This window comes from Myotis lucifugus, unplaced genomic scaffold, assembly GCF_000147115.1.
Source record: "Myotis lucifugus unplaced genomic scaffold, Myoluc2.0 scaffold_197, whole genome shotgun sequence".
Classification (NCBI taxonomy): domain Eukaryota; kingdom Metazoa; phylum Chordata; class Mammalia; order Chiroptera; family Vespertilionidae; genus Myotis; species Myotis lucifugus.
In genome coordinates, this window is record NW_005871245.1 from 2,251,955 (window position 1) to 2,279,261 (window position 27,307).

The window sequence follows — 27,307 nt, forward strand, 5'->3', positions numbered from 1 at the left end:
CTTCCCCCAGGTCACTCCTGGAGAGGAAGAGAGCAGCGGTCCTCAGGAGGTCCTTAAGCCCCCGCACACACTGGAGATCCCGGGCAAGACAGCAAAGAAGGAGAAGAGAGAGGGTTAGTGGGATGGGGAGGAAAGAGGAGGCCTAGAGGGGTTCCACAGCACCTGCCTCTTCCCCACAGAAGGGCCTCTTCCCCACAGACGGCCAAGGCTTGGCAGCAGGCAACGAAGCAGGAGAGAAGACGGGCAGGTGAGAGAAAGCTCAGCAGGGACAGAAAGCCAGGACACAGTGTTAGTGATAAAAGGTCCCTGTACACCAGGACACCACCAGAATAGACCCAGGCATCTGAGAGCAGGTACCCCATCCTTTCCCCACCCTCACCCTTCACCTCCTGCGTCAGTCGGAGAGCTGCTGTGTGAGAAACTACTTCCTCATCCGGAGGGGGGCTGGGCTCTTCGCCCTGACCCCATCCTTCTGCTCAGGGGGGAGCCCTGGGGACCCTACCACCACCAGCATACACACCACACCACACACCAGACAGATGAATGGGCTCCATGGGGTTGCGAGGCATGCGATGAGGATGAGATGGTGTGTGAGGGGAGCGGGCAGTGCTGGCTGACAGGGGAGAGATGGTCTTACCAGCTAACCCTCTGCAAAGAGGACTGTTAGCTCCCCTCAGGCTGTGCAGGAGATGGCAAAATCCTGACAGGTGTCCTCCTGGAGGAGATACCAGAGAGGTGGGCCAGTGTTATGAGGTGTCTGGCTGGGCTCGCTGCCCAGACGGAGGTGAGGGCCAAGAAGGCTCCAGCTCTCAAACTGGAATATACTGTCTCATAAACATTTTCTTAGCTGAGCAGTCACTGGGGGTCAGAGTAGAAAGAGAGCAAGGAACTTGGGGGCCTCCAAGCCCCTGTGGCAGGGGAAGGTGGAGGGGACAGTGGCCTCTTCTTACACGCCTATGCCTAGCCGCAGTCCTCTCTGTTCTGCCTCCAGCAGACAGACTCCAGCCAGGAGAGGAGAACTTTAGCCAGGTCGGTGGGCTGCCTGCCTTCTCTCTGTATCCCCAGGAAAGACCAAGTTTGACTGACAGAATAGATGGCTGCCATTTGGGGCCTCAGCAAAGAAGAGCAAACAAAAACCAAACCAAAGCAAATCAACTCTTAAAAACAAAAGTTTTATTACAAGCAGGAACAAAGAACACTAGCTTAAATAAAAGTCAGATGGGAGTCGACCTCCTCTACCCGGCGTCCTGCCCCCCTCCCAGTGCCGCTGCAGCCTGGCGCGGGGCACTAAGGCTGGGCGAAGGAAGCTGTTTTCCCAGAGGAGACCTTCTGTGGCTGCCACTTCTCAACTGCCTGTGACCCACTAGCCTCTGGAGCAAGGAAGGGCAAGATAAGGGGACTTCCTATGTCATTTTCCAAGGACTTCGGCCCATTTGAAGGGCCAAGGAGGGGGAGAGAGGAACAATTTCCTATCTATTTCTTTTGACAAGAAACTATAGTTCCCAGCAGAGGAGGGACATCCTCTGATTTTCTGGCCTAGATTCAGGCCAAACTTCATTCGCCTTGGCCCACCTTGCTCCTTCCTTCCTTCCTTCCTTCCTTCCTTCCTTTTCTCTGGACGGAGGCCTCCAGTTGGCAGAGATGCCCTGTTCTCTAGCCCTTGGCACTGGGTCCCATACTCAGGGCTTAGAGGAGGGGGTGTGGCTTCTAGGGTGGCAGCCGCTCCTCACAGCCATTACCCCATGCACCACACCCAGCCTCAGCCTGTCTAGGCAGATCCCAGCTGGAAGCCTGACCTGGGGGCTGGGTGGCAGGGGTGGGGTTGGGGGTGGCTGAGTCCCCAGCCACTGGCTGTCGGAAGTCCCTGGAGGAGGGAAAAGTAGGAGGATGTGGGTTGAGCCACAGAAGGAGCCCAGGGGTCTCTTGTAACCACTGCGCACATTCCTTGTCCCCATGGCTCGGCCGGTACTGCTGTTGCTGGCTGACACTGGAGGGGGATGGTGAGGAGGAGGGCAGCCCAGGGGATGTGGGGAAGTGGGAGCCAGCCACATTTGTACAAGGGCAAGCATACACACACACACACACACACACACACACACACACACACAGTCAAAAGGTCTCTTGTAATAAACTTATTAAAATCAATTTGCCTTCTGATAACCTGGCACTACACAGACAGCAAAATGGCTGACTTTTTAAGAATTCTTCTTCCATTTAAAAAATGTAGAAAAGAGGTCTATAAAATTGTGCAAAATACCCAGCATTAATAAACCCGTTTCAAGTATTACCAGCATGAGTATTACCAACCCATCCCAGACCTGACTTGGGAAAGAGACGGGGGGCCAGGCTGGGATCCCATAGAGAACCCTCTATGGGCGGAGAAATGGCAAGGCCCCACTTCCTAGTGTGCTTCCCAGGAATCATGCTGGAGCTGAGGTCTTGGGTGCCTGGCCGGCTGGTTTGGCTTCCTCTGACACAGGCTACCCCACCCCTCCGCCCCCATCCACCTTCAACTCTGCTTTCTCTACCTAGAACCCAGCTCTATTCTATTGGCCAACTCCATATAAAAAAAAATAAAAAACCAAAGAAAAACAATGATCATCACAAAAAGAATGAAGGAGCTTGCAAACCAAAGTAGCCCATGGAAACATCCTGTCCCATAGCCCGCTGTCCAAGGCCACTGCTCCTGGGTCTTGTTTCACCCCAGAACCCCAGCTCAGCAGGGCTCAGCAGCTTCCCCAACTGGGAGGCATTACACTCAGTCCGCACCCTCACTCACACAGGGCTCGCCCTGGCACAGAGTCTTGGCGTGGTCCTCTGGGAACCTGGCCCTGGCTTCTCTATCCTGTCACTCCTGCGACTGATCAGCTGGGGGGAATCTCACTCCTAAGGCCGTGGGAACCTGGGTTTGGGGAGCAGAGGGTACAGCCATGGAACGGTGTGGGGACAGCACGCAGGGTGGGAAATAAATACGAAAAGACTTGAGTCTTTGGTGGCTCTGCTTCCCTTGGGTGGAATGGGGAGGGTCTCGGCAGGTGTGGAGTGCGGCAGGTGAGTGCGGAAGGGCAAACAGGCCAGCAGGTGGCGAGTACTGAGCCAGGTTCAGGGGTGGCCTCCTACCATGTTGGCATCGGCCTTGGCTCCACAGGCTGGCTCGTCGCTTCTGATGGGTGAGGGCAACAGGGTGTCAGGCTGCACAAATCCCCTCCGGTCAATCAGGCTTCAAAAACACAAGGTGGACATGTGAGGGCTCTGCCTGACACCAGGACTCCAGACTGGGGGCTGGATGGCAGAGACTTGGTGTGGTCCTCTGGGCACCCGGCCCGGGCCTCTCTATCCTGTCACTCCTGCCACTGATCAGCTGGGGGGATCTCATACCTAAGGCCGTGGGAACCTCGGTTTGGGGAGCAGAGGGAACAGCCATGGAACACTGTGGGGACAGCACGCAGGGTAGGAAATAAATGCCCCACCAAGGGAAGTCTTGGAAAATCTGAGGAAAAGGGAGCTGTCTTCCCGCTGGGAGCTCAAGACTCCTCCCTTCCAGAAGGGCCCTCTCTCCACACTCTGGACACCTGGCTTTTGGCCACAGAATTTACTCACTATTAATTCAAACTAGCTCACCTTTCTGTGTGGCTGCCAAGAAGCCAGGCTGCAGGCGAGGGGAACAGTAAGGATGAAAGGGCATTTGGAGATAGTGCGACTCCTACTGTCCCTTTTCTGGCAGAATTGGTGGGAGGAGAAGGGGACAGCGTGGGAAGTTTTGTTCCCAGTGTCCACTGCCATTTAGCTCCCATCTGGCGCCCTCTGCTGTCAGGATGGACGGGGTGCTTCCTAGCAGGGCTGAACCACCAGGGCTTTCTCCTTCTAGGAGGGAGAATGGAGGGAGGCCCCCCCAATAGCACCAGCAGCAACATTAGGGCAGCGTTGCTCAAGTGTGGCCAAAACATTAATTGTGGTTATCCCTGGGGAGTAAGATTACATGTGAGACCTAACACTCTTCTTTTTCATATTTTGTACTTATTTTTTATCTACAATGAGCACATGACTTAAAATTACAACTCTCCATAGAACTCCTTTATGTGACAAATGCCCTGAGAGCATTCAGCAGGGGATGGGGACAGAGGGGTGTAATGTGGGGAGAGGTCTGCTGATTCCAGAACCTCTTTGACAGATGTGGACTCACAAGGTCACCCCGTCTCACCTGGGAGGTAAGGGGCCGCAGAGCACAGCACAGCAGTTGGTGATAACACTTTTATGGCTGTAGGGATTGACAGAGGCCTCGCCACCTCTCTTGCTGGACCACGAGCCTTTGATCTGCAAGTAGAAGGAGGTCTGGGTCAGATACCTATCTCCCTTTGCTTCGCTTTTCTAAGGTGGGGGGGTGGGGGGAGTCTAGAGGCATGGGAAAACTGGCAAATTCTGAAACCAGTTCCAACTAGACTGGAGAGGACATGTCTTTAACAGGGGCCATTCAGAGAGAATGTGGGGGACTTCTGGATGGTGGGGGGCACCTAGCAGAGAGGAGGAGGCCCCAAACAGGACAGAAGACAAAGGAGAGCCACAGAGAAGCCTCCAGAGAAACTTTTTGGGTGCATCCTCTCTTCTCTGGCCAGCCTCCTAAGGTGGAGGGCAGGATAAGGGCACAGGGGTCAGGCTGCCTTCCCTGCCACTGACTCGCTGCAACCCCGGATAGATCACTACTTCTCTGAATCCTCATTTGAAAAATAGGGAACTCTCTGATACCAACTTTCTGATAGCACTGTTGGAGCATCAGACGAAACCTTGTCCATCTCTAGCTCTGTGAAGCCTACTAACAAAGGCACTGAGGAGTTTAGCAGTGAAGGACACCTGCTTAACTTTAACCCAGAGATTCCCAAATTTATTTGGCTATATCAGTCCTCTTTACTTAACCCCCTAGTAATATCCTACAGAACCAGTACCCAGGAAACCACCTTAGGAGAGTCTGCTCTGTACCAATCACCCAGCACATGATACCCTATCATGCGTGTTAAGTTTTGTTTCACTAAATAAGAAGCTGAGGTTACAGAAGGTATTTTCTGTTAGTCGATGGGCCCCTTAGTATCAGATAGTGACCCTGGAATGGACGCTCTTGTTTGCTTTTTTATTGTTTGGGAGAACGTGAAGGGGAGGTCAGGTCCCTGGCCCAGGGTTGGGCACACAGTGAGTGCTCAAACAATGCTTGTTGGTGAGGGTCTGTAAGGCAGCAAGTAGGGAGGATTAATAGAACCTCAGGGTCCTGTCCTGGCTGTTCCTGTCAATAAGGAAGCCCCAGGGAGCATCAAGGACACCTCAGAACAGTCACATCTCTGCTGCCTACAATTGTAGCGGGGGACAGTGAGCATGGCCATGGCGCCTGGGTGAAATCCTGACTCTATCCCTTCCCAGCTGCGTAATCTTGGGGCAAGTCACTCAGCCATCAAATGGAGAAAAAGCATCCCTCAGAGTTGGCAAAAGGACCCGAAGAGATGATGGGAACCGAAAGAACTCTGGAAACAACAACGTGCTGCCAAATGTAATGACTGTTACGGTGCGAGTGCTGCTTTTCTGGGGTTAGGGAGAAAGCATCTTGGGGGCCCTGGGAGCCTGCACCGAGCGCCAACACGTGGGGGCCTCAGAAGCTGTGCTGGCTCTCAGGGCCAAGCCATGAGCACTGCAGGAGCTGGCTGCCTATCATCTGCACCCACGTTTCCCCAGCAGGCTGAGCGTCAGGGCTGCACTGCTGCCACTCCAGCTCCTTCAGCCCCGCCTCTTGCCAAGGGTCCAGCCTGGAACCAGGGGTTGCTCCAGCCTTACTCACATCTTCGTTAGTTGTCAGGTTGGAGGCGACGAGGTAAGTGTGAAACCCTGAGAGGCCCAGGATGGACCAGATGGAGAAGAAGCAGATCACCAACTCCAGCACAGTGAGCAGGCAGTCAAGGACCCACAACCAGGATCAGGGCTGGGAGCCTCCCCTGCGCCTGGGATCTTGCCACGCCCAGCCTTTCTCCCCTCTCCTTCCCCAGAAAGGAAATAAGTGTGTAACCTTCCTACGGCCCAGTCACCACCTCTTAGCAGGATCACCTCCTGGGCCTCAAGAAGGATTGACGAGCTCCCCTCAAGAGCAGGACGAGCCCAGGTGATGGGCAGTAGTGGGAACTGAGGGTTCCAAGCACCAAGAGCTGTGGCCGTGGTCCAGGGAGCTTGGTGCCTTAAGGGAAGACAGGGACTGTGGCTCCTGAGAGTTCTCGGCCACCCCGTCCCACAAGAGCCCATTTAAGATCAGCTCAAGCCTGGGTGCATATTGGATTCTAGAGGACAAACACCTGCTCTACATCATTGCCCTCTGTTTATAGGATGAGGTGTGGGAACCCATCCCAGTGACGGGGCCTCAGTTCCCACCAGGCTGCCCACTAGCAGACAAAGGCAAAGGATATCTTGCTGGTGTCTCCTTCAGAGTGGAGAGGAAGTTGCTTCCCTGAGAGCCTGAAAGAAACAGGAGAGAACACGGCTCAGAGGGACGGTGACCACAGCTCCTTAGCCTGGCTGAGCTGGCTGGCCCTCCCTCTGCTGTCCCCGCTCCCATTGCCACCGCCAACTCACGGAGCGTCAGGTGGGTGACCACGCAGGCGAAGATGAAGGCCGTCAGGAATGAGAGGGAGAGAATAAACGCGTAGAAGAAGCGGTAGTTCCGTCTCCCCACACAGTTGCCCACCCAGGGGCAGTGATGGTCAAACCGTTCTGGAAAAGGGCCGGGGGAGAGGGGTTAGTGCAGGCCTGGCTGGCAACCAACCAGCACAGGTGTTCAGAGACCTCACACCTTGGCTGGCTTTCCCACCCCCTCACTCTCCGCACCAGCAGCTCTCAGACACTCCCTGCTTCTGGTCCTGTGGGAACTGGTTGCCACGGCTCACACATTCTTCCCCGTCTATCCCGGTGAAGGGAAATTCCTCTTTCATGTCTTGGCTGCAAAGCCACTTCCTTAACAAAGTGTCCTCTGACCCCAGGCAAGGTAAGGGTCCCTGTTACCTGCTCTGTTGCTCTGGCACTTATCTTTTGCAGCACTTTGTCCATGGTGTTCACATATTTATTTACAATTAGTGGACTGGCCAGTGTCCCCTGCTCAATTATAAGCTCCATAAGGGGGGCCTGTGTTGGCCTCATAATGAGCTGAATCCCAGGGCCCAGCCGTGTCTGGTACAAGCAAGATCCACAAAAAGTACTTGTTGCCCAGCCTACCACCCCTGCCACACACCAAAACTAATGACCCTTGTCCCTCAAGCTAGAACTAGAGGCCCAGGGAGGGGCTAGACCGCTATGTAACTAGTGGAGAACTGGCACCAGAGGCCTGGTCAGAGGGCTGATCTCACACCAGTACCACGTCCCCGGGGGTAGGGGAAAGTCCCCTGTGGGAATATGGGTCACAAGCCCATTGCAGGCCTCGCACCAAGGCCAGCACCCTTTGCAGGGGGTGGGTGGGGCTGATTCTCTTGGATGAATGACGCCCACTGAGTCACCCACTTCACTGCCTGTCGTCATGGGGTGTTCCCCACTAGTCTCTTGCTCAGGGAATGCTGAGCCAGCTTGATGAGCTCACCGCCCTGGGGACTGTGCACAGTCACAGTGGCACAGCTCATCGGGCCCTCTTGCATAGCATTTACCTTACGATACCTCCCAGGGGCACACCCTTGGTCCCCATCAGAGCTGCCCAGCCTCTGGAAAGCAGGGAGAAGGGACAACACAGTCTCTGGTTCCCCAGCAACCACTGCAGTTGTGGGTCAGCAGCTCAGCTTCCAATCCTGGCTACCTCCTCTCCACCTCACCAGCTTAAACCCCTCTGTTCCCAGACTCTTGTCCCTCCCAAACCCTGAGAGTCAGATCAAAGTATTTCAGCACAGCTGGTCCCGGGCACCGGGTGGTAAATCATTTCCTTCCTGGCCCAAACGCATCTAGGGTGTTATTGGTCCAAGTCTCTGGTTCTGGGACCTTGAACCTCTGAGGACCAGGCTGAGGCCTAAAAGAAGAGTTCAGGGCCTCTCTGTGTCTGCCCCACTTCCGAGCTGCGGGGAAGGAATCCACTGATCCTGGGCTGAAGCCAAGACACCAGTGGTCACACTCAGAGCCCACTGGTCATTCTCAGGTTCCTTCTTGGTCAGAGCAAATCTGAGTGACCCAGACTTCCTGCCCAACCCTAGGTCTTTCCAACACGCCACCCCCCTCCAGCCCCACACGAATGACTCCCTTCCTCCAGTCTTCAATTCTCTCAGGGTTCCCCATACCCCTCCCTGTGGTCCCTCACTTACCCACACAGTTGTCGCAGACACTGCAGTGTGAGGTCCGGGGTGGTCGAAACATCTTGCAGGTGAAACAATACTTCAACTTCACCATCTGCCCATTGATCATCACCTCCTGGGTCCGAGGGGGTGGCCGGTAGGTGGAACTGCCTGTGTTGTCTGAGGGTGGGAGAGAAAGATGAGGGATGTCCAAGCCTGGATCTAGTAGCCCCAGCCGGGGAGAAGCCACTGCTTCCTGGCTGGGACAAGAGAAGCCTTGGGGAAACTTTCCAGGGAACAAACGTTAGAGTAAAGTGCCAGCCTAAGGTGGGGACAAATACTAAGAACTGCTACCACTTACTAGGACTGGGAAGTGTTAAAACTTTACACACCTGCTCATACACGGAGGCCCTTACACAACTCTGAGAAAGGCTATCAGAGAAGGCCCTGGAAAGGCGTGGTGAGGTTTATCTGCATCTATTCAAGCCTAGACCCAATTTCCAAATTCAGGAGGTTCAGGACGTGGAGGGACAAAGTAAACAATGCTACGAGAAACAGATCCAGAATGTGGGACACCTACAAGACCACTGGCCTGATCGCCAACAAAAGTCAGTCACTTACAAAAAGAGAGGGGGGGGCGGCTCTAAGTGAAAAAAGATTTAGGAGCCCTAACCGGTTTGGCTCAGTGGATAGAGCGTCAGCCTGCGGACTCAAGGGTCCTAGGTTCGATTCCGGTCAAGGGCATGTACCTTGGTCGCAGGCACAACCCCAAAAGGGGGCGTGCAGAAGGCAGCTGATCGATGTTTCTAACTCTCTATTCCTCTCTGTAAAAAATCAATAAAATATATATTTTTAAAAAGATTTAGGAGACGTAAGCAATTCATGATCCTAACTTGGATCCTGTTTTGAAAAACAAAATAAAACACAGCAACAAAAGACAGTTGGCAGAAAATGACTATAGATTAGAAATTTGGGAACTATTAATTTTCCTAGATGTGGTCATGGAATTACGTTTATGTTGGAGGCTGCCCTTAAATTTTGAAGATACAGCCTGTGTAGCTCAGTGGTTGAGTGCCGACCTATGAACCAGGAGATCACGGTTTGATTCCCAGTCAGGGCAAATGCCCAGGTTGCGGGCTTGATTCTTAGTGGGGGGCATGCAGGAGGCAGCTGATGAATGATTCTCTCTCATCATTATGTTTCTATCTTTCTCCCTCTCTCTTCTTCTCTAAAATCAATAAAAATATATTTTAAAAAAATGGGAGAACGACTTCATGGACTTCATGACTGTGAAGTAGACAAATATTTTTTAAACAAGACACAAAGGGGCTTGCCTGGCTGGGTAATTTAGTTGGTCAGAGTGTCATCCCAATATGCTAAGGTTGCAGGGTCGATCCCCAGTCAGGGCACATACAAGAATCAACCAATGAATGCATAAATAAGTGGAACAACAAATCGATGTTTCTCTCTCCCTCTCTAAAAATCAATAAAAAAAATTTAAAAGATACAAAAGGGATAATCATAAAAGAGCAAGTTGCTAAACTACAAATATCACAAGAATTTCTGTTCGTCTAAAGATATCATTTAAAGAATGAAGAGGTGACCTTCAGAGTAGAAGATGATATTTACAATATCTGACAAAAGACAAAGGATTTATATCCAGAATATATAAAGAAGTCTTATAAAATCAGTAAGAAAAAGTCAGACAACTGAATTCAAAGTGGACAAAAGATTCAAACAGGCATTTAATAAAAGAAGCTGTCCAAATGACTAATAAGCACATGAAAGGGTCCTCATACTCCTTAGTCATCAGGGAAATGCAAATTAAAACCACAATATGCTACCACTACACATGCACCCGAATGGCTAAAAAAAACCCCAACTTAAATCCAGTGTTGGCAAAAATGTAAAGCAACTAGAAATCTCATATGAGCACTTTGTTTTTTTTGAAATCTTTTTTTTTTAAAATATATTTTATTGATTTTTCACAGAGAGGAAGGGAGAGAGATAGAGAGTTAGAAACATCGATGAGAGAGAAACATCGATCAGCTGCCTCCTGCACATCTCCTACTGGGGATGTGCCCGCAACCCAGGTACATGCCCTTAACCGGAATCGAACCTGGGACCCTTGAGTCCGCAGGCCGACGCTCTATCCACTGAGCCAAACCAGTTTCGGCATCATATGAGCACTTTGGAAAACTGGTACTAACTATGAAAGTTCAACATAGGCACCCCAGCAATCCCACTCCTAGGTGTCTTCCCAACAGAAATGTGCATGATGTGATGTGAGCCAAAAGACATACACAGAATGTTCACAACAATTCTCCTAATAGCCAAAAGCTGGACCTACCCAAATGTCCATCAATAATAGAATACATTAAAAAATATAGTATAGCCACACAATGGAGTTCTAATACAGCAATGAGAATGAATGATCCACAACTACACACAGCAATACAAATGAATCTCATCAACATTGTGTAAAATGAAGAAAGCACACATGTAAGAACACAAAATGTTCAAAAACAGGTAAAAGTAATCTATGGTGTTAGAAGTCAGATCGTGGTTACCCTTGGAGGGGTGACAGTGACCAGAAGGGGGGAAAAGGGGACTCCTGAGACACTGCTCATACACTGTTTCTTTATATGCTGACAACATTCTATATTAGCATATAGACACTTATGATTTGTACACTTTTGCTAGGCCTGTTACACTTTAGTAAAAAGCTAAGAAAAAGAAAGGACTAAGGTCTCGTCTGAGGTCATGAAGATGGAATGCTGGCAAAACAGGAATCTGAAACCAGGTCTGCCAATGCAAAGCCCACAGTTCTACCCACTGAGCCTCTTGGTACCCAGGCCACAGAGGACCAAGTCCCCAGAGCACTGGCTCCTTCCTGGACAGATTTCCTAGTCACATGGGGCTGCCTGTGATCGCCAGCACTCAGCCAACACTTCCACTGGATCGACTCCCCAGATATCTCCAATTTGATGACTTGCCTCCAATGATTCTTCACTGAGTATGTACCATGTGCAGGCACTATTCTAAGCACATGGCAGGCATTAGTGAAGCAAACAGACATCTCTCACTTCCAGTTACCAGAAGGCTGTTTCACCATCACCTCAGTGTGCTTGAAATGGAACTAAGTATCTGAGCATCCACTTCTTTCTTAAAACCCAGCAGCGTGGTAAAGGGCAGGGGGATTGAGGCCAATGGATACACTCTGAAACCTGGTTTTGCCACTGACTGGTTGTGTGTGAGGTTGAAGTCAAACTTCTCTGAGCCTCAGTTTTCTCATTTGTAAAATGGGAGTAATAGGTAGACTGGAGCATGAATCCTGGCTCCCCCTCTTACTAGCAGGGTTTCTCCTGATGATACCATTGGCTACCTGTGTGGCAGGGCAAATCATTTTACCTCTCTGTGCTTCTGTTTCCTCAGTCACTGAAATGGGGATGAGCTCCCCATCAGGTTATTGTGAGGATTAAATGTGTTAAATATGTGAAGTAGCACAAAGTAAATGCTTAAGAAGTGTGCCTGTTATTACTGGCTCATAGAATAACTGAGAGAAAGAAGGGAAAAGATGCCCTAGCTAGTTTGGCTCAGTGGATAGAACCTTGGCCTGCGGACTGAAGGGTCCCGGGTTCGATTCCAGTCAAGGGCACATGCCCAGGTTGCGGGTTCGATTCCCCAGTAGGGGATGTGCAGGAGGCAGCCGATCAATGATTCTCTCTCATCATTGATGTTTCTCTTTCGCCCTTCCTCTCTGAAATCAATAAAAATATATTTCGAAAAAAAATGAAGGGAAAAGGCAAGGGAAAGAGAACACTTCACTGAGGGTCTACTGTATGCTGAGCACTCTGCATACAGTTATCTTCTTTAACCCTGATAACATCCCAAGAAGTTAGGTTATCATTATCATCAGGTTTCGGAGACTTTAAAGTGAGCTTAAGTTACTTGTCCAATGTCACACAGCTAGTAAGTGGCAGAACCAGGATGTGAAACAAAGTTTCCAAAGCTTGGGGTTGAGGTTTTTTTGTGTGTAAAATTTAAAGTGTCATAATGAGTGTTATTTATCTCTGCCTGGTTCCTTATTTCTGCTGGTGGCACAATCTAAGAGCTAGCAGGAACCTCAAAGAACAGAATACACAGCCCCAGCACATAGCAGATAATTGATAAATGTCCCTTTGCTCACTGCCTCTGTTCTAACCCATTCAGTTTACAAATAAGAAAGAGGCCCAGAGAGGTTTGGGGATTTGCCCAAGGTCACACAGACAGGGCCAGGGGAACCCACTCTGGAGTCTCTTTTTATTTTTTATTATTTTTTTAAAATATATTTTATTGATTTGTTTACAGAGAGGAAGGGAGAGGGATAGAGAGTTAGAAACATCGATCAGCTGCCTCCTGCACACTCCCTACTGGGGTTGTGCCCACAACCAAGGTACATGCCCTTGACCGGAATCGAACCTGGGACCCTTGAGTCCGCAGGCTGACGCTCTATCCACTGAGCCAAACCGGTTAGGGCTGGAGTCTCTCTTTAAAAAAAATAATTTTTATTGATTTCAGAGAGGAAGGGAGAGGGAGAGAGAGCTAAAACATCAATGATGAGAGAGAATCATTGATCAGCTGCCTCCTGCATGTCCAACACTGGGAATCGAGCCAGCAACCCGGGCATGTACCCTGACCGGAATTGAACTGTGACCTCCTGGTTGTATACAACTGGCACATTCCTCTAAATAGCCCCTTTTGAGTCACCTCTCAGCTCAAAACCCTTCATTCGCCTCCCCTAAAAAACAAGATAGAAGAAAAACTTCTTGTCATGATATAAGGGCCCTTCACAATCGGGCCCAACCTCTGTTCCCGGCTTCTCTCCCACATTTTTTCCCTCACGAGTCACTGGAGCTTTGGTCTTCCTACCCTTATTCCTACCAAGTCCCAGCTCCTCCCTCCTCGTTGCTCACCAGGATTTGCTGGAGGCCTGTCTAATCTCTAACAGCTTCTGTGACCACTTCGGCCTCAGGGCTCTCATGCCCTGCCCATGGCACCTAATCCTGCTCATCGCTGTGTTGAGGTGTGACAGGACTGTTGTGTGTGCGCACTGTCTTTCCAAATAGACTGCACACCCCTCGAGAGCCGGGAGAGTGGAATAAACAGGCAGGCCCAGGCCTAGGAGCTGTGAGACAGCAGGCAAAGAGGAAAGAAAATATGCTTTGGACTCAGGCAGGCCTGAAGTTCAAATTTTGACCCTTCCATTTATGAGCTGGTGTCTTTAGGGAAGTTACTCAACCTTTGTGAGCCTGTTGTGCATCTGTAAAAGCAGACAAATAAGAACAACTACCTGGAAGGGTTGTAAGGACCAGACTAGTACACATAAAGGAACTGGCACCTGTGAGTACCTTTTAGAAGCTGTTTGCAAAAGGGGCAGCAAGGGGCAGGCTCTGGAGTCTGAAACCCTGAGTTCAAACCCTGGTTTGCTAACCACTTGCTACGTAAGGAATTCCCTTCACCTCTCTGAGACTCAGAGTCCTCATCCACATAATAGAGATAAGAGAGTCTCAATCTCAAAGGGTTGTGGTGAGGGCTGAATGAGATGCCACTAGGACAGCTGAGCACAGCACTAGATTCATGGGAGCCTTGGTCCTGACAAACAGTTCATGCTGTGGCTGTGCTCAGATGTGTGGGTATGAATCTTGACCCAACCACTTACTAGCTGTGTGATGTGGGTCAAGTTGCTTAACTTCTCTGTGCCTGCATATGAAAATGGGACATAATGAACTCCACCTGTTCTTTAGTGTTGTCAGGAGTATTAGGTGAGAATTCATTAAGTGGGTTTAGTCAAGTGTCTAGCACCTGGCAAGAGCTTAAGAAATATTAGCAACCCTGGTCAGAGGGTCATCCTGATACGCCAAGGTTGTGAGTTCGATCCTTGATTAGGGCACATACAAGAATCAACACATGAATGAATAAATAAGTAGAACAACAAATCAATGTTTCTCTTCTCTCTTTCTTCCTCTCTCTCTAATATCAATTTTTTTTAAAAAAAAAAAGAGCCATGGCAGATGTGGCTCAGTTGGGCAATGTCCCATGCACCAAAAGGTTGCTGGTTTGATTCCCAGTCAGGGCACATGCCCAGGGCATGTAGGAGGCAGCTGACAGATGTATCGCTCTCACATCAATGTTTCTCTCTCTCTCTCCCTTCCTCTCTAAAAAAATAAAAAATAGCCCTGCCGGCATGGCTCACTGGTTGAGTGTGGGCCTGTGAACTAGGAGGTCACTGTTCAATTCCCGGTCAGGGCATATGCTGGGGTTGTAGGCTTGATCCCCAGTAGGGGGCGTGCAGGAGGCAGCTGATCAGTGATTCTCATCATTGATGTTTATTTTTTATTTATTTATTTTTTTAATATATTTTATTGATTTTTCACAGAGAGGAAGGGAGAGGGATAGAGAGTTAGAAACATCGATGAGAGAGGAACATTGATCAGCTGCCTCCTGCACACCTCCCACTGGGGATGTGCCCACAACCAAGATACATGCCCTTGGCCAGAATCGAACCTGGGACCCTTCAGTCAGCAGGCTGACGCTCTATCCACTGAGCCAAACCGGTTAGGGCATCATCATTGATGTTTATATCTCTCTCCTTCTCCCTTCCTTTCTGAAATCAATAAAAATATATATTTAAAAAATATATAAATCTTTAAAAAATATTATATAAAAAGCACAAAAAGAAAACCAAACAAAAATACAAAAGAGAATAAGTTTAAAAAAGAAATATTAGCATTATTGCTTTTTCTATGTGACACTATTTTCCAAACAACTGATTTACAAAAAAACTTCAGAACACAGCCCATCATGAGTGAAGGACGGCCACAGACCCTCTTCAGGACTAAAAAGTACAGGTGTCCTTGCAGGGTTCCCACAGCCCTCCCCAGAGCAGGGAAGAGCCCAAGCCTCTCCTCCAAGGCAGGGAGGGAACTCCTACCAGTATATTCTGGCCTCAGGGCCAGGATTCCTCCTCTCTAGAACTCAGAGAAAGTAAAGCTCTGCACACCCAACTTCTTTAGGCTGCCAAGAGCCAGAGGCAAAGGAGAGACGTGTCACGCTGGAGCAAGGAGGCCACCCAGATGCTGAATGAAAGTCACCAACTGCAGGACCCTAAGTAAGTTGGATCAAAGGAGGCTCTGTGGGGATGCTCCTACAGAGGCTGAACCCCATGTGGGGATGACGGGGTGGGGAGGAGGCAAGCAGTGGTTCCACTACTTTTTCTCAGGCCTAACAGTCCTGGCCAGTCACCACCCTGGATTTGGCCTCAGAATTCTCCTCAACCCACTCCTCCCAGCAGCCACTACCAATGGTAGCTTGTTAGTGCCCGGAGCACGTCCATTTGCCATTCTTACTACAAGGCTCAAGTCTCTTAAGTTTCAATAGAGGAAAACAATTTTCAAAGTGTACTGACATTCCCTGTCTCACCTGATGCACAAAAAATGCTCTGGGCTGGGTAAGGGGATATGTGCCCACATTTTATAGATGGGAAAACTGACTTCACTCCAACAGTATAAGATGAGGCTGAAATAAGAATATGTCTTCCGAGGCATTCATTTATTCGTTCTTACAAACATTAACATCTACTATGCCAAGCTACTGCACAAGGCCTGAGGTGACAGGTGAGGGGAGAAGGAGCAAGTACATAGAGATGAGCCAAATATGTTTTCTTTGGTCACCAGTTCAGAAAATATTTATAGAAGAAATGAAGACAGCCTGGCCGGTGCGGCTCAGTAGTTGAGCATCGACCTATGAACCAGGAGGTCACGGTTCGATTCCTAGTCAGGGCACATGCCCGGATTGCGGGCTTGATCCTCTGTGTGGGCAAGCGGGAGGCAGCCGATCAATGATTCTCTCTCATCATTGATGTTTCTATCTCTCTCTCCCTCTCCCTTCCTCTCTGAAAGAAATAAAAAAATATTTTTTTTAAAAAGCAATGAAGGGACTGATAAAAGAGATGCTATCCCTACCTAAAGGGAATCTAAGATCACTCCAGGGCTCTTTTTACTTTAGGTTCTTCTCCAAGAAGTCAAAAGGCACCCTCCTGAAGTGAGGCCTTCCTGCTGCCTTCCTAGTGGGACACCAAGCCCCTGGGGAAGTGGCAATGGGGGGAAGACTCCTTCCCACTGAATGGCCATGAGAAACCAATGGGTCTCCAGACATCTTTCTCCTGACCAAGGGAAAGGGCCTGCTACACCCCAACCACAACCCACAGAGAAGAGCAGGCAGGTGTCCTGCAGTTAGAACCTAAATGGTTGGGCCTGTGAATGAAGCCCAGTGGCTGGCCTGGAAGCCCCCTGGGGCTGGTCATGACCTTCTCAGAAGGCTTTAGTGAGGGAAAGCGGGGATTTCTACCCGCTCTGCAGGGCCCTGTTGACCTTCTGTTGTTCCCACCTATGGAGGAAACAGCTGTAAGGTTGTGGTCTCCCCAACTTCTGGTTCAGCTCAAGGTCAGTCACAGTGCCCAGGCTGACCCACCTGACCATTTCTGTTCATTCCAGAGGTTTCTGGAGCCCCTACCACATACAGGCTTAATGGTAACCTGGGAATGCAGGAAGAGCTCAACCTGAGGGCAGCATGAGCCTAAGTGGATAATTACAGAGTCAGTGTAAGAGGCTCTGTGAGTCAAGCGTGGTGACTCTGGGGCCAGCCTGATCTCATTTTGAAACCTACCCTGGCCACTTGTTAGCTTGTGACTTTGAGGAAGTTGCTCAACCTCTTTGAGCCTCAGTTTCCTCACTGGGTATTAACCTTGTAAGATGATGATGCAAATTAGAGATGACATATGGAAAGTCTAACCCATAGCTAATCAATTCATGGTATTACTGATGTCTAGATTCAATACTGTGAGAATACAGAGGGGAATATGTGGTGTGGGGCAGGAAGCAGCATTCAAGAAAGCAACAAAAGATGAAGCATGAAGTGGCAATTAAGTTGGATTCCTCGGGCATGCCAGGGAAGGAGGGCATGGCAGTGAACAAAGGCTCTGAGGCATTAATTGCACCTCGTGGCTGGGGGCACCGGAGAGTGGCAGGAGATGGGAGGAAGAGGGGGCTGGAGCTTGCCTTGATCCTGCAGGCAAGTGCGCCTCTGCAGATAGGCGAGTTTTCAGGAAAGTGGAAGATAGTTTGTTTACTGGCCATGACACTAAGCAACCTTGAATCATGTGATGAGAAAGTTAATTCCCTTTTTATTTATTTATTTTAATTTTTTAAACCTGGGCATGTGCCCTGACCGAGAATTGAACCGTGACCTCTTGGTTTGTAAGTTGATGTTCAACCACCGAGCAACCTTGGCCGGGCTACTCCCTTTTCTTTTCTTTTTTTAAAAAAAAAACAAATCAATTTTTTTTCTTTACTTTTCAATAAGTTTAAATTCTTGAGGGGTGCAGTATTACATGGATACTGTGTCCAATGGCCTTAGTGGGAAGGTTGCTTTGGAATTTAGCACGAACCATGCCACTGTTTCCATAAGCACAAGTTTCCTTTCCCCAGATTACTCTGGTTTTGCTCCTTTTGCCACCAGGAGTCACTGTCTTGTTCTTTGCTTTGTACACATAAGCACATCTCTTGCCTAGATAGACTTCAGTTTCATGTTGACCATAAGCACCTTTAAATTTTTTAAAATATATTTTTATTGATTTCAGAGAGGAAGGGAGAGGGAGAGAGAGATAGAAACATCAATGATGACAGATAATCATTGTTTGGCTGCCTCCTGCAATGTCCCCTACTAGGAACCGAGCCCACAACCTGGGCATGTGCCCTTGACTGGAATGGGACCTGGGACCCTTCAGTCTGCAGGCCAATGCTCTATCGGCTGAACCAAACCGGCTAGGGCAGCACCTTTAATTTTAAGAAGAGCTGTGTGCTCCCTCTGGTCCTGGAGACCCTGCTTAGAGCCAACAAAAGTGGCCTTGGACCACAGCCTTCCAGACATATGTGTTGTTACAGAAGCCCTGCTCCCATCAGGCCTCCACAGGCTCCGAGATGTCGCAAAGAAGAAGGCAATGTTATTCCCTTTTCAGTTCTCCTTCAAGCTTTTCATCTCATCAAGGCAAAGTCTCCACTTTTAATACCTAACACCTATGATCCTCATAGGCCTCAAAGCGACTGCTCTCAGCAGGCACTGCAACCACCAAAAATTCCGTTACATTATGTTTTGGTTTTATGATTATCTTCTATGCAGAACAACTGGCTTTCTGCTTACAGAGGTGATATAAAGTTTCCTTGTAAACTACATTTAAAAGCAAGCCATTTGAAGGAAAACACTAAGAAATGAAGGTACAAGGCACGATGCAGAAAACGCAAAAGTCACAAAGGTTGTACTCCAGTGACTGAACTTCAGGAAATGCTGCTGAGGGCGCTAGGAAGTCACCCAAATTCTGAGCCTGGGAGGGCCAGGGCCACATGTGAGTCTTGGAGAGACAACCATGACCGAAGGGAGAGGCCAGGTGTCCAGGCCTGGTCAGCAGAGCCAATCGGGATGGAGTCGGTCCTGGGACTGTGGAAGGACTTGAGAGGAGACATCCTGGGGACAGCATGGGGTTGGTGACCTGCTATGTGCTGGCAGAGGAAGAGGCCTTCATGTCTGTCCTGTGAGTTGTGATTCTAGATGAGTGTCTGTCCATGGAATTTAGATGTTTCTATCGTCTCCCATCACAGCAGGAGGTTATGGGCCAATGTTGCAACCTCCTACCCCTTTCCCAACTGCCCAATCACCTGAGCTCTGGGTGGCCCTGCAGGGTGATCCCACTGCATGGCCTGCCAGCTGACAAGTCAGAATCTCAGACCAGGGTGACCAAGGGCCCGGTGTGCCTGCAAGCTGAGGGGTTTCCCAAGACAGGAGACTTTCAGTGCTAAACGAGGGACAGGGACAGTCCTGGGAAAACTGGGAGGCCCTGGTCATCCAACCTCAGACAGTGCTTGTGGGGTGGGAGCCCTGGGCCAGATCCTGTTGGGCTGGGGCTGCTGGTCTACGGGCCAAAGTAAGACGCCCACAGCCTGCATGGACCCAGGCCTAGTAATCAGTTCACGTTTATATGAAAAGCACCACCACCCCAGAGCCAGCCCCCAACCTTTTCAAAAACGCTCAGTGAGCCCTCGCTGGTGTGGCTCAGTGGATAGAGTGTCGGCCTCCTGACTGAAGGGTCCCAAGTTCCATTCTGGCCAAGGGCACATGCTCGGGTTGTGGGCTCGGTCCCCAGTAAGGGGCTTGCAGGCGGAGAAATCAATGATTCTCCCTCATCATTGATATTTCTCTCTCTCTCCCTTCCTCTCTGAAATAGAAAACAAACAAACAAAAAAACACAAAATGCTCAGTGACCTTAGTCCTTTTCAAGAAAATGTTTCAACCTGATTGGAAGCCTCCTGTTCAAGTTTGAGAATTCAGAGCCTTCAAAGATGCCATTTTCTAGGCTTGGCAACTGTTCTCAAAGGAAAGTCTCAAACCCTGACATGTGGGCCCCACTAGACTGCCGCCACCCCATCCTTCAATGAGAATTTCCCAAATTTTCTGAAGTACTCCCTGTGTTCCAGTCAACATGGCCTGATCAGAGTCCTCCTCCCACTCTGTCCTCTCCCCCTTCTGTTCCAGCCTGGAGGGCTCCCCTCACACATCTTCCTGTGCTTGAACTTGACCCAAACTTCAGTTTGGCTCAATGCACCCCTCCATGAGGCCTCCCCATATCCTCTGGACAGAAGGTACTCCTGGTTTCCCTGATCCTCTTCCAAAGCCTGATCTCACCAGTGGCAGGCAGTCAGGCCTACCTTTGCCCACCGCCCCCCACCCCTGCCCCAAAACACACACAGTTAGTAGTCAGCATATAGAACAGTGATGGCGAACCTATGACACGCGTGTCAGAGGTGACACACGAACTCATTTTTTGGTTGATTTTTCTTTGTTAAATGGCATTTAAATATATAAAATAAATATCAAAAATATATACCTTTGTTTTACTCTGGTTGCAGATATCAAAAAATTTCTATATGTGACACGGCACCAGAGTTAAGTTAGGGTTTTCAAAATGCTGACACGCCGAGCTCAAAAGGTTCGCCATCACTGATATAGAATCAACACATAAATGGTCAAACCCGTAATGCCTAATTGGGAGAAGTTCCACTGTCTCTCCACCGTCACATGGGGACAGCAAGGAGGCTCATACATTGAGCCCAAGTCACTCAGCTGTCCAGGTGGCTGACAGGTGAAGAAGAGACTCTGGGAAAGGCTATTGGGCCTGACAATTCCATAATGATCATCAAGCAGCACAGGGCCAAGACGGCAGGAAAAGGTGTTTTGGGAATGTGTCATGGAGGTGTGGCCCAACTGGGGTCACAAAGGCTTCCCAGAGTACAGGACACTTGAGCTGAGACATTAGGATAAGGGGTTTGGGAGTCAAGGCACACACTCAATCTCTGCATGGGCACGGCCGGCTGCTGTGAGGATTTGTGGGGATAATGGACAGGAAGCCCTCAGCACACAGTCAAGCTCTCCCCAAACATGGGGGATTACTGTCGTCAGCATTACCCTGACAGCTCACAGGAAGCAGAGGACTCCAGGCAGCCAGGCCTCTGAGCTCAGGTTGCGCTGGATAATAATCCTGCCTCCTGATTAGCCCGACCAGGAGGGAGGAGAAATGGGGCTGCAGCTGAGCCTCCCCGCTGCCGGGTGGACTGGCCCAGGTCAGACCTTGAGGTTCTGACAGAGCAGAAACCGGGCCGAGTGGCTCAGACGTGTAAGAGGGAAGGAAGCTGGATGCAGGCAGAGGAAGACAGCAACCAAGGGCGTGACTGAGGACGGGCCTGGGCGGAGGAAGAGACAGGAGCAGACAGAGAGCGAGAGAACATCCTCTCCCCTCCCGAGCTGCTGCAGAAAATTAGTGGAATGACTTCCTGTGATGGGTGCAGCAGCCTCTGCATTTATAGGCCACGAGGTCTTTTCAGGGCCAACTGGGTGATTAAAAGCTTGTCTGAAAGCCACCCTGTTAGGGGAAGGAGCCAACCAGGAACCGGAAACCTGTGAGGTGTACAAATACTGACGTCTCTTCTCAGCAGGAAGGAACTGGGGTGGAGCAAGCTGAGATTAAGGCCCTGCCCCCCTCCCTGCACCCCCTGCTGCCCAGCCACCAGGGGGACCCACACTGGGAGGAGTCAAGGGCCATGTGAGGTGCCTGGGAGCACAGGTCCTTCTGCCATACTGGCCTTCCTGCTATTCCTCAAACACACCAATTTATCTGCAACTCCAGGGTTTTGTTTTTATTGTTTCCAAACCACATACTACTGGCTCCATTGCACCATTCAGGGCTCATCTCAAGTGCCACCTCCTCCTAGAGGGCTCCCCTGACCACCTAATCTAAATTAGCCCACTCCCCAACCTACTGTGCTCTCCCCTCAGATCCTCACAACTCAAACCCTCATCTCTGCAGGTTTTTGTTTCTTTTTGTGAATCAGATGTCATCTCATTCACAAAGCCTTCCCCGACCACCCTGTTTAAAATCAAACACTCTCCCCCAGCTCTCATCCCACCTCCCTGGTTTCCTCTTCTCTGCCACATCCTAGATCTTTCTTTCATTGCTGTTTAATTCTTTCCGCTGGAATGTCAGCTCCAAGAGGCAGAGATTATTGTCAGATTTGTTTACTGCTGTATTACCAGCATCTAGAAAAGTACCAGGCACATAGTAGGGACTCAATAAATGTTTGATTAGTAAATAGGTAAGTGTATTTAAATGTTTAAGAGCAGGGGCTCTGGCCAGACTGCCTGGGGTCTCATCTCAGCTCTCCCACTTACTGTGTGATCTTGGACCATTTACTTAACCTCTTTGAGACTCCATTTAATTAGTAAAAGGAGAGTAACAACAGTACTTACCTCAGAGGATTATTGGGTGATTAAATAAGATCATGCATATAAAGAGGTGGAAGCAGTGCCTGGCACCCAGGAAGCTCTCGGTACTATGCTGGCTGCCATGACAGCTTTCACTTGCTAGCACTTCTTGATTATTGCTCCCTTATTTATCATCTGTCTCTTCCATTCTAGTGTCAGCTCCCACCTGCCTTCCTCACTATTGACCCCCAGTTCCCAGCATAGTGTAGGGAGAGAAAACCAAGCCTCCTATCAAATCGGGGAATGTGGACCTGGGGGACACAGCTTCAACTGAAGTAGGAGCCTCACCGATCTGTTTCTCCAGGGCGGCTGCTTCACAGACGGTGGCCCGGGGCAGGATCCCAGGGTCAGTGAAACTCGTCTGTAGCAGGCAGCTCATGACGAAGAAGAAGAGGATAGCAGCGATGATGGGGATGGCAAGGGTCAGTTGGCGGGCCAAGAAGGGACAGCTAGAAAGAGAGGGAGAAAAAGATATGTAGTTACCCCACAGGCCCCCTGGGCACAGGGCTACAATGCTAGGTAGGTACTGCCATCCCAGCAAACACCCCCGCATTCTCAAATAGAGCCTCTCCCAGAGGCAGCAGCCACTTCCCCATGAGTGCCTGACATCACTAATTAATCCCACACTTTCGCCCTGAGCCATGGCAGATGCGATCAGTAGATCCCAGCATTGTACACTTAGCTGCAGCCTCAGAATCCTTCTAAACCCAGAGCTTCAGACAGCTACTACCAATTAATTGGAATGTCACTTGAGATGAACCATCCATGACCATGTTCACTCATTCATCCAGTCAGTCAGTCACTCACTCCACAAATATTTACGGAGGCCTTCTACGTGCCAGGCAACACCTTCAATAAGAAGCAGGGCCCTGGCCGGTTTGGCTCAGTGGATGGAGTGTCGGCCTGCGGACTCGGGGGTCCCGGGTTCGATTCTGGTCGGGGGCGTGTGCCTTGGTTGCGGGCACATCCCCAGTGGGGAGTGTGCAGGAGGCAGCTGATCGATGTTTCTCTCTCGTTGGTGTTTCTGGCTCTCTGTCCCTCTCCCTTCCTCTCTGTGGAGGATCAATAAAATATATTAAAAAAAAAAAAGAAGCAGGAATACTTGGCAGTGAATAAGACAAGAGTCCCCTGTTCCCTCAATGAGGCTTATGGTCTAGTGAGGAGAACAGACATGGAAACAGAGAATTGCCACATGGCCCCGCATACTATAATGGGGAAGGGAAAGGCAGTGGAACAGTCAGGAAAACAGACTGGCTGACGGAGATGCCTAAGCTAAAACCTGAAGAATGAGGAGGATTAGCCCTGGTGGTGTGGCTCAAAACCGAGCCTCGTCCTATGCACTGCGAGGTCACTGGTTTGATTATGGGTCAGGGCATGTGCCCAGGTTTGCGGGCTCGACCCCCAGTAGGGGGCGTGCACTGCTGGGGGCAGCCAATCGATGTTTCTCTCTCTCCCTCTCCCTTCTCTCTCTCTTAAACCAATAAAAAGCATATTAAAAAGGAAAAACAGCCTGACTGGTGTGGCTCAGTGGTTGAACATAGGCCTATGAATGAGGAGGTCACGGTTTGATTCCCAGTCAGGGCACATGCATGGGTTGCAGGCTCGATCCCCAGTAGGGGGCATACAGGAAGCAGCCAATTAATGATTTTCTCATCAATGATGTTTCTCTCTTCTTTCTTCTCTGAAATGAATGAAAATATATTTAAAAAATAAAAACAAAGAATGAGTAGGATTAGCTAAGTGAAGGGGGTCGGGAGAAGAGCACAGTCCAGCCACTAATACTATTACCCAAAGACTGGTGTCCCAAGTCCGTTCTGTCAGGCCCCTGACCCCAGCTGGCTTGGAGGACACCCTGTGCACAGGTCTGATTTTACCACTGTCCTCTGTTGCCTTCCCTCCCTGAGCCATAGTGAGGAGCTGCTATTGGGAGATGTCTGGCCACTGGGAGGCCCAAATCAGCCAAGATTCCAGGAGCTGGCATAACAGCAGGAAGCAAACCTGTGGGCACCTACATGCTATTTCTGGAGCCTCCATCATTTGAGGTTCTGGCCTCCAGAGAGGCCCATCCCTTGAGGAGCAGAGACTGCCAAGGCCAAGGACTCTAGTGGGACACATTCTGCTCCAAACATCTCAGTGCTCCCCAGGTCCGAACCTCAGAGCTGAGCCCTCCATGTCACCCACATGACAACTCCACCAGTTCGTGTCCAACCAGACTTCTTGGAGGATAGAGAAGACTTGAGGTCTGAGAGTTATAGAGCCCTCAAAAACAGCAAGTCCCAGCCCCCAGATTTTATAAAAGGGGACTCCGAAACCCACAGCCTTATCCAAGGTCACCCAGTCAGTAACAGGACTGAGTCTCTGGGGGCTCCCAGCAAATGCTCTGTCCATTCATATTCAACAAATATTTGTTGTATTGAGTGGCCACTACACACCAGGCCCTGTTCTAGGCACTAAGACTACAATAGTGAGGAGAATACAAAATGCACAGACCTGGGGCAGGAGTGTGCAAGGAGGCCGATGTGCCTGGAGGGAAATACACAGGGGTAGCGGGAGGAGATGGGTACAGGGAGAAAGTCCTTTCTCAGGGCTCTGGTCCTAATCCAGACAGCCAGGGAGGACTTACAATTAAAGATACACCATCTGGGGTGGGAAGCAGGGCAGAAGCTGGGAGCCCTGCTTGGAGGCCTGTGCAATAATCCACCAAACCAAACAACGAAGCAAAACCATTCTCAGCAGGAAGGCCCTAGAGAGCCACCTCGGCCTTTCCCCGGAGCAACAGGCGAGCACGAGCACCTCTCATCCTCCACACCCTCACCAACAGCATTCCCATCATGCCAGCTCCCTACTGAGTTCCCACCCCAGTCCAGACTGAGGTGAGCTCTTGGCCCAAACCCCAGCCCCCTGACGACTCCACTACCCCAATGGGGAGGAGCAGAAATAGACGCAATGTTTCACAAGCTCCCCGCAATCCCAGAAGTCCTCGCTTCCTCCCACTCTGGGGACAACTCTGTCACCAGTGAAGACACCCATTCAAATGCCCAGAGAAAGTCCTGCTTCTGAACTGACCAAATCCCACACTGCAGGTCACGGGGCCAACCACGGCAAGCACCGCTTCCTCCTGCCCTCGCTGAAGCCCTGGTGGGAAGATCCGGGCAGGACACTGGAAAAGGAACTTTCGGAACATCCCCGTGGGCAGGCCCGACGACATGGATCTGAAACTCAGCCAGGGGCCATGGAGGGGGCCCTGGGGGCTCCCCAGAGCTTCTGCTTGCTAAACTGTCCCAGAACTTTGTATCCACCCTGACTCAGAAGGGAAGGGTGAAAGGGAGAAGCTAAGCTAAGCGGTAGGAAGTCCTCACCTTGCTTCAAGGGGAAAGCCAAGATTGCAGATACATGATCTGGCAGCCCGAAAGGTGACCTGGGGCTAGTGTCTTTGTGGCAGCCTCAGTCATCATGGCCCCAGGCCCCAGGGAAGAGTTTTTGACCAAGACAACAGTAAGAGCAGCAGCAAGCATTAAGTTCTTGTTATAGGCTAAAAGCTACATGAGTGATTTCATGCCACCCTCATATCACCCTCATGACAGCCTGAGGGAGTGGGTACTGTTATAAACCCCATTTTATAGATGAGGAAACTGAGGCTCTGAGAGGTGAAGTGATTGCCCCGAAGTCCCACCGTTAGTGTGTGGTGGATCCGGAATTTGAACCAGGTCTCTTGGCTCCAGAGGTGGCATTCTTAACTACACTGTATAATGAAGTGAGACCACAAAAGATGGGGAGAACTAGGAGGGGAAGCAGAGCTCATACAGCATGAAGTGGGTGTGTACATGTGTGCGTGCAAGGAATCATGTAGCAGGTAGCTGAAGCTAGAGACCAAGGGTAAGGTGGAAAACTTCTGATACCAATATGTGACCCTAGTAAAATGACAGGCGTCCCCTCCTCATCCATAAACCGGAATTACCATGTGGGCCAAACCTGGGGACATGAAGACGTTAAAACTCACAGGAGCAAACATGACCTGTCACACCAAAGTACTCTGGACTCTCCTGAAAAAATAGAGGCACCGCAGCTGTTCCTGCCATGGAACAGGCCAGAGGGATGCTCCAAATGTTGACAGGAGGTTCGGAGGGCGAGGGGCTTGGGAGATGTCTGGGGGAAACAGGAGACTCAGGAAGGAAAAGAAGCTCTGAAGAAGCTAAGGAAAGTGCTGGAGAGGGAAAGGGAGGTCTGAGAGGCCCAAACATGTTTGAGGGAAGATTGCCTGAGGACCCAGGCAATGGGGGTGGGGGTGGGGGGGAGGAAGCAAGGAGAGAGGGTCTGAGGGTAGAGAGATGACCAAGGGGGCCTAGAAGGACCCTGAAGGTAATGGGAAGACGCTAGGAAACCTGTGGTGGGGAGCATATAGCCAAAGGCCATGGAAGAAACTCAGATGTTATCTGGAAGGGATATGAGAAAGGATGTCTCAAGGGATCAGAGAGAACCTGGGGGGGCGGGGGGGGCAAGGCCAATCCTGAGGACAGGTGAGGAGAGAGGAGATCTGTCCAAGGAGGGGGGAGGCAGAGTCTGAGATGGCAGAGGCAGGGGGGTCAGGGGCCAAGGGACATGGGAGGGCGGTTCCTGGCAGAGGCTGGCAAAGGCAGGGTGCCAGGGAAGGATGGGGGTGCTAGGAAGGGACCACAGAGAATGGGGTGGCTAGGAGGGCGGATGGGGACCAGGGAGGAAGGATAAGCGGCAAGGAGGAGGGGCCTGAAGGCAGACTCTAAGGCACAGGGAGGATGCAGGCCCCAGAGGCAGGGATCCGAAGGAGCCTGCAGGTGCTGCGAAGGGTGGAGTGAGAGAGGACGGGTGCCCAGCGGGGACCGGAGGGGCTGGAATGCCCATCAAAGGCTGGCGAAGGGGGGGGGGGAAGGGTGTGCAGGGGTCGGAGGAGACCGGAGGGGATGGGGATGGGGGCGCCGCCGAACTCACTCGAAGACGAAGAAGAGGACGGTGGTGGTGAGGATGAGCAGCAGCGTGAGCGCGAAGACCCCCGCCGTGGCCGGCCAGCATGAGGCTGCCCCCGCAGTAGAAAGCTGTTGCGGTCCGGAACACCTCCCACTTGCGCCGCGGGCGCTTGTCCGATGCTGCCTCTG

At 50.6% G+C, this 27,307-nt stretch overlaps 2 protein-coding genes across 2 annotated transcripts; both read right to left on the reverse strand.

Moving 5' to 3' along the window:
* Window positions 1-1,153: 1,153 nt before the first annotated feature.
* Window positions 1,154-27,281, reverse strand: ZDHHC18 (zinc finger DHHC-type containing 18). The gene is made up of 8 exons (XM_014463088.2): window positions 27,144-27,281; window positions 22,467-22,627; window positions 8,301-8,450; window positions 6,601-6,738; window positions 6,435-6,483; window positions 5,819-5,921; window positions 4,202-4,314; window positions 1,154-3,220 (listed from the first exon to the last, which is right to left on the reverse strand). The coding sequence occupies exons 2-8, from the start codon at window positions 22,555-22,557 to the stop codon at window positions 3,103-3,105; spliced, it is 762 nt and encodes a 253-aa protein (XP_014318574.1). The 5' UTR covers window positions 22,558-22,627; window positions 27,144-27,281; the 3' UTR covers window positions 1,154-3,102.
* LOC111827642 (60S ribosomal protein L35a-like) lies at window positions 17,674-19,368 on the reverse strand. Its single transcript, XM_023760969.1, has 2 exons — window positions 18,146-19,368; window positions 17,674-17,912 (listed from the first exon to the last, which is right to left on the reverse strand). Exons 1-2 carry the CDS (start codon window positions 18,237-18,239, stop codon window positions 17,674-17,676), a joined length of 333 nt encoding a protein of 110 aa, XP_023616737.1. The 5' UTR covers window positions 18,240-19,368.
* Window positions 27,282-27,307: the final 26 nt, after the last annotated feature.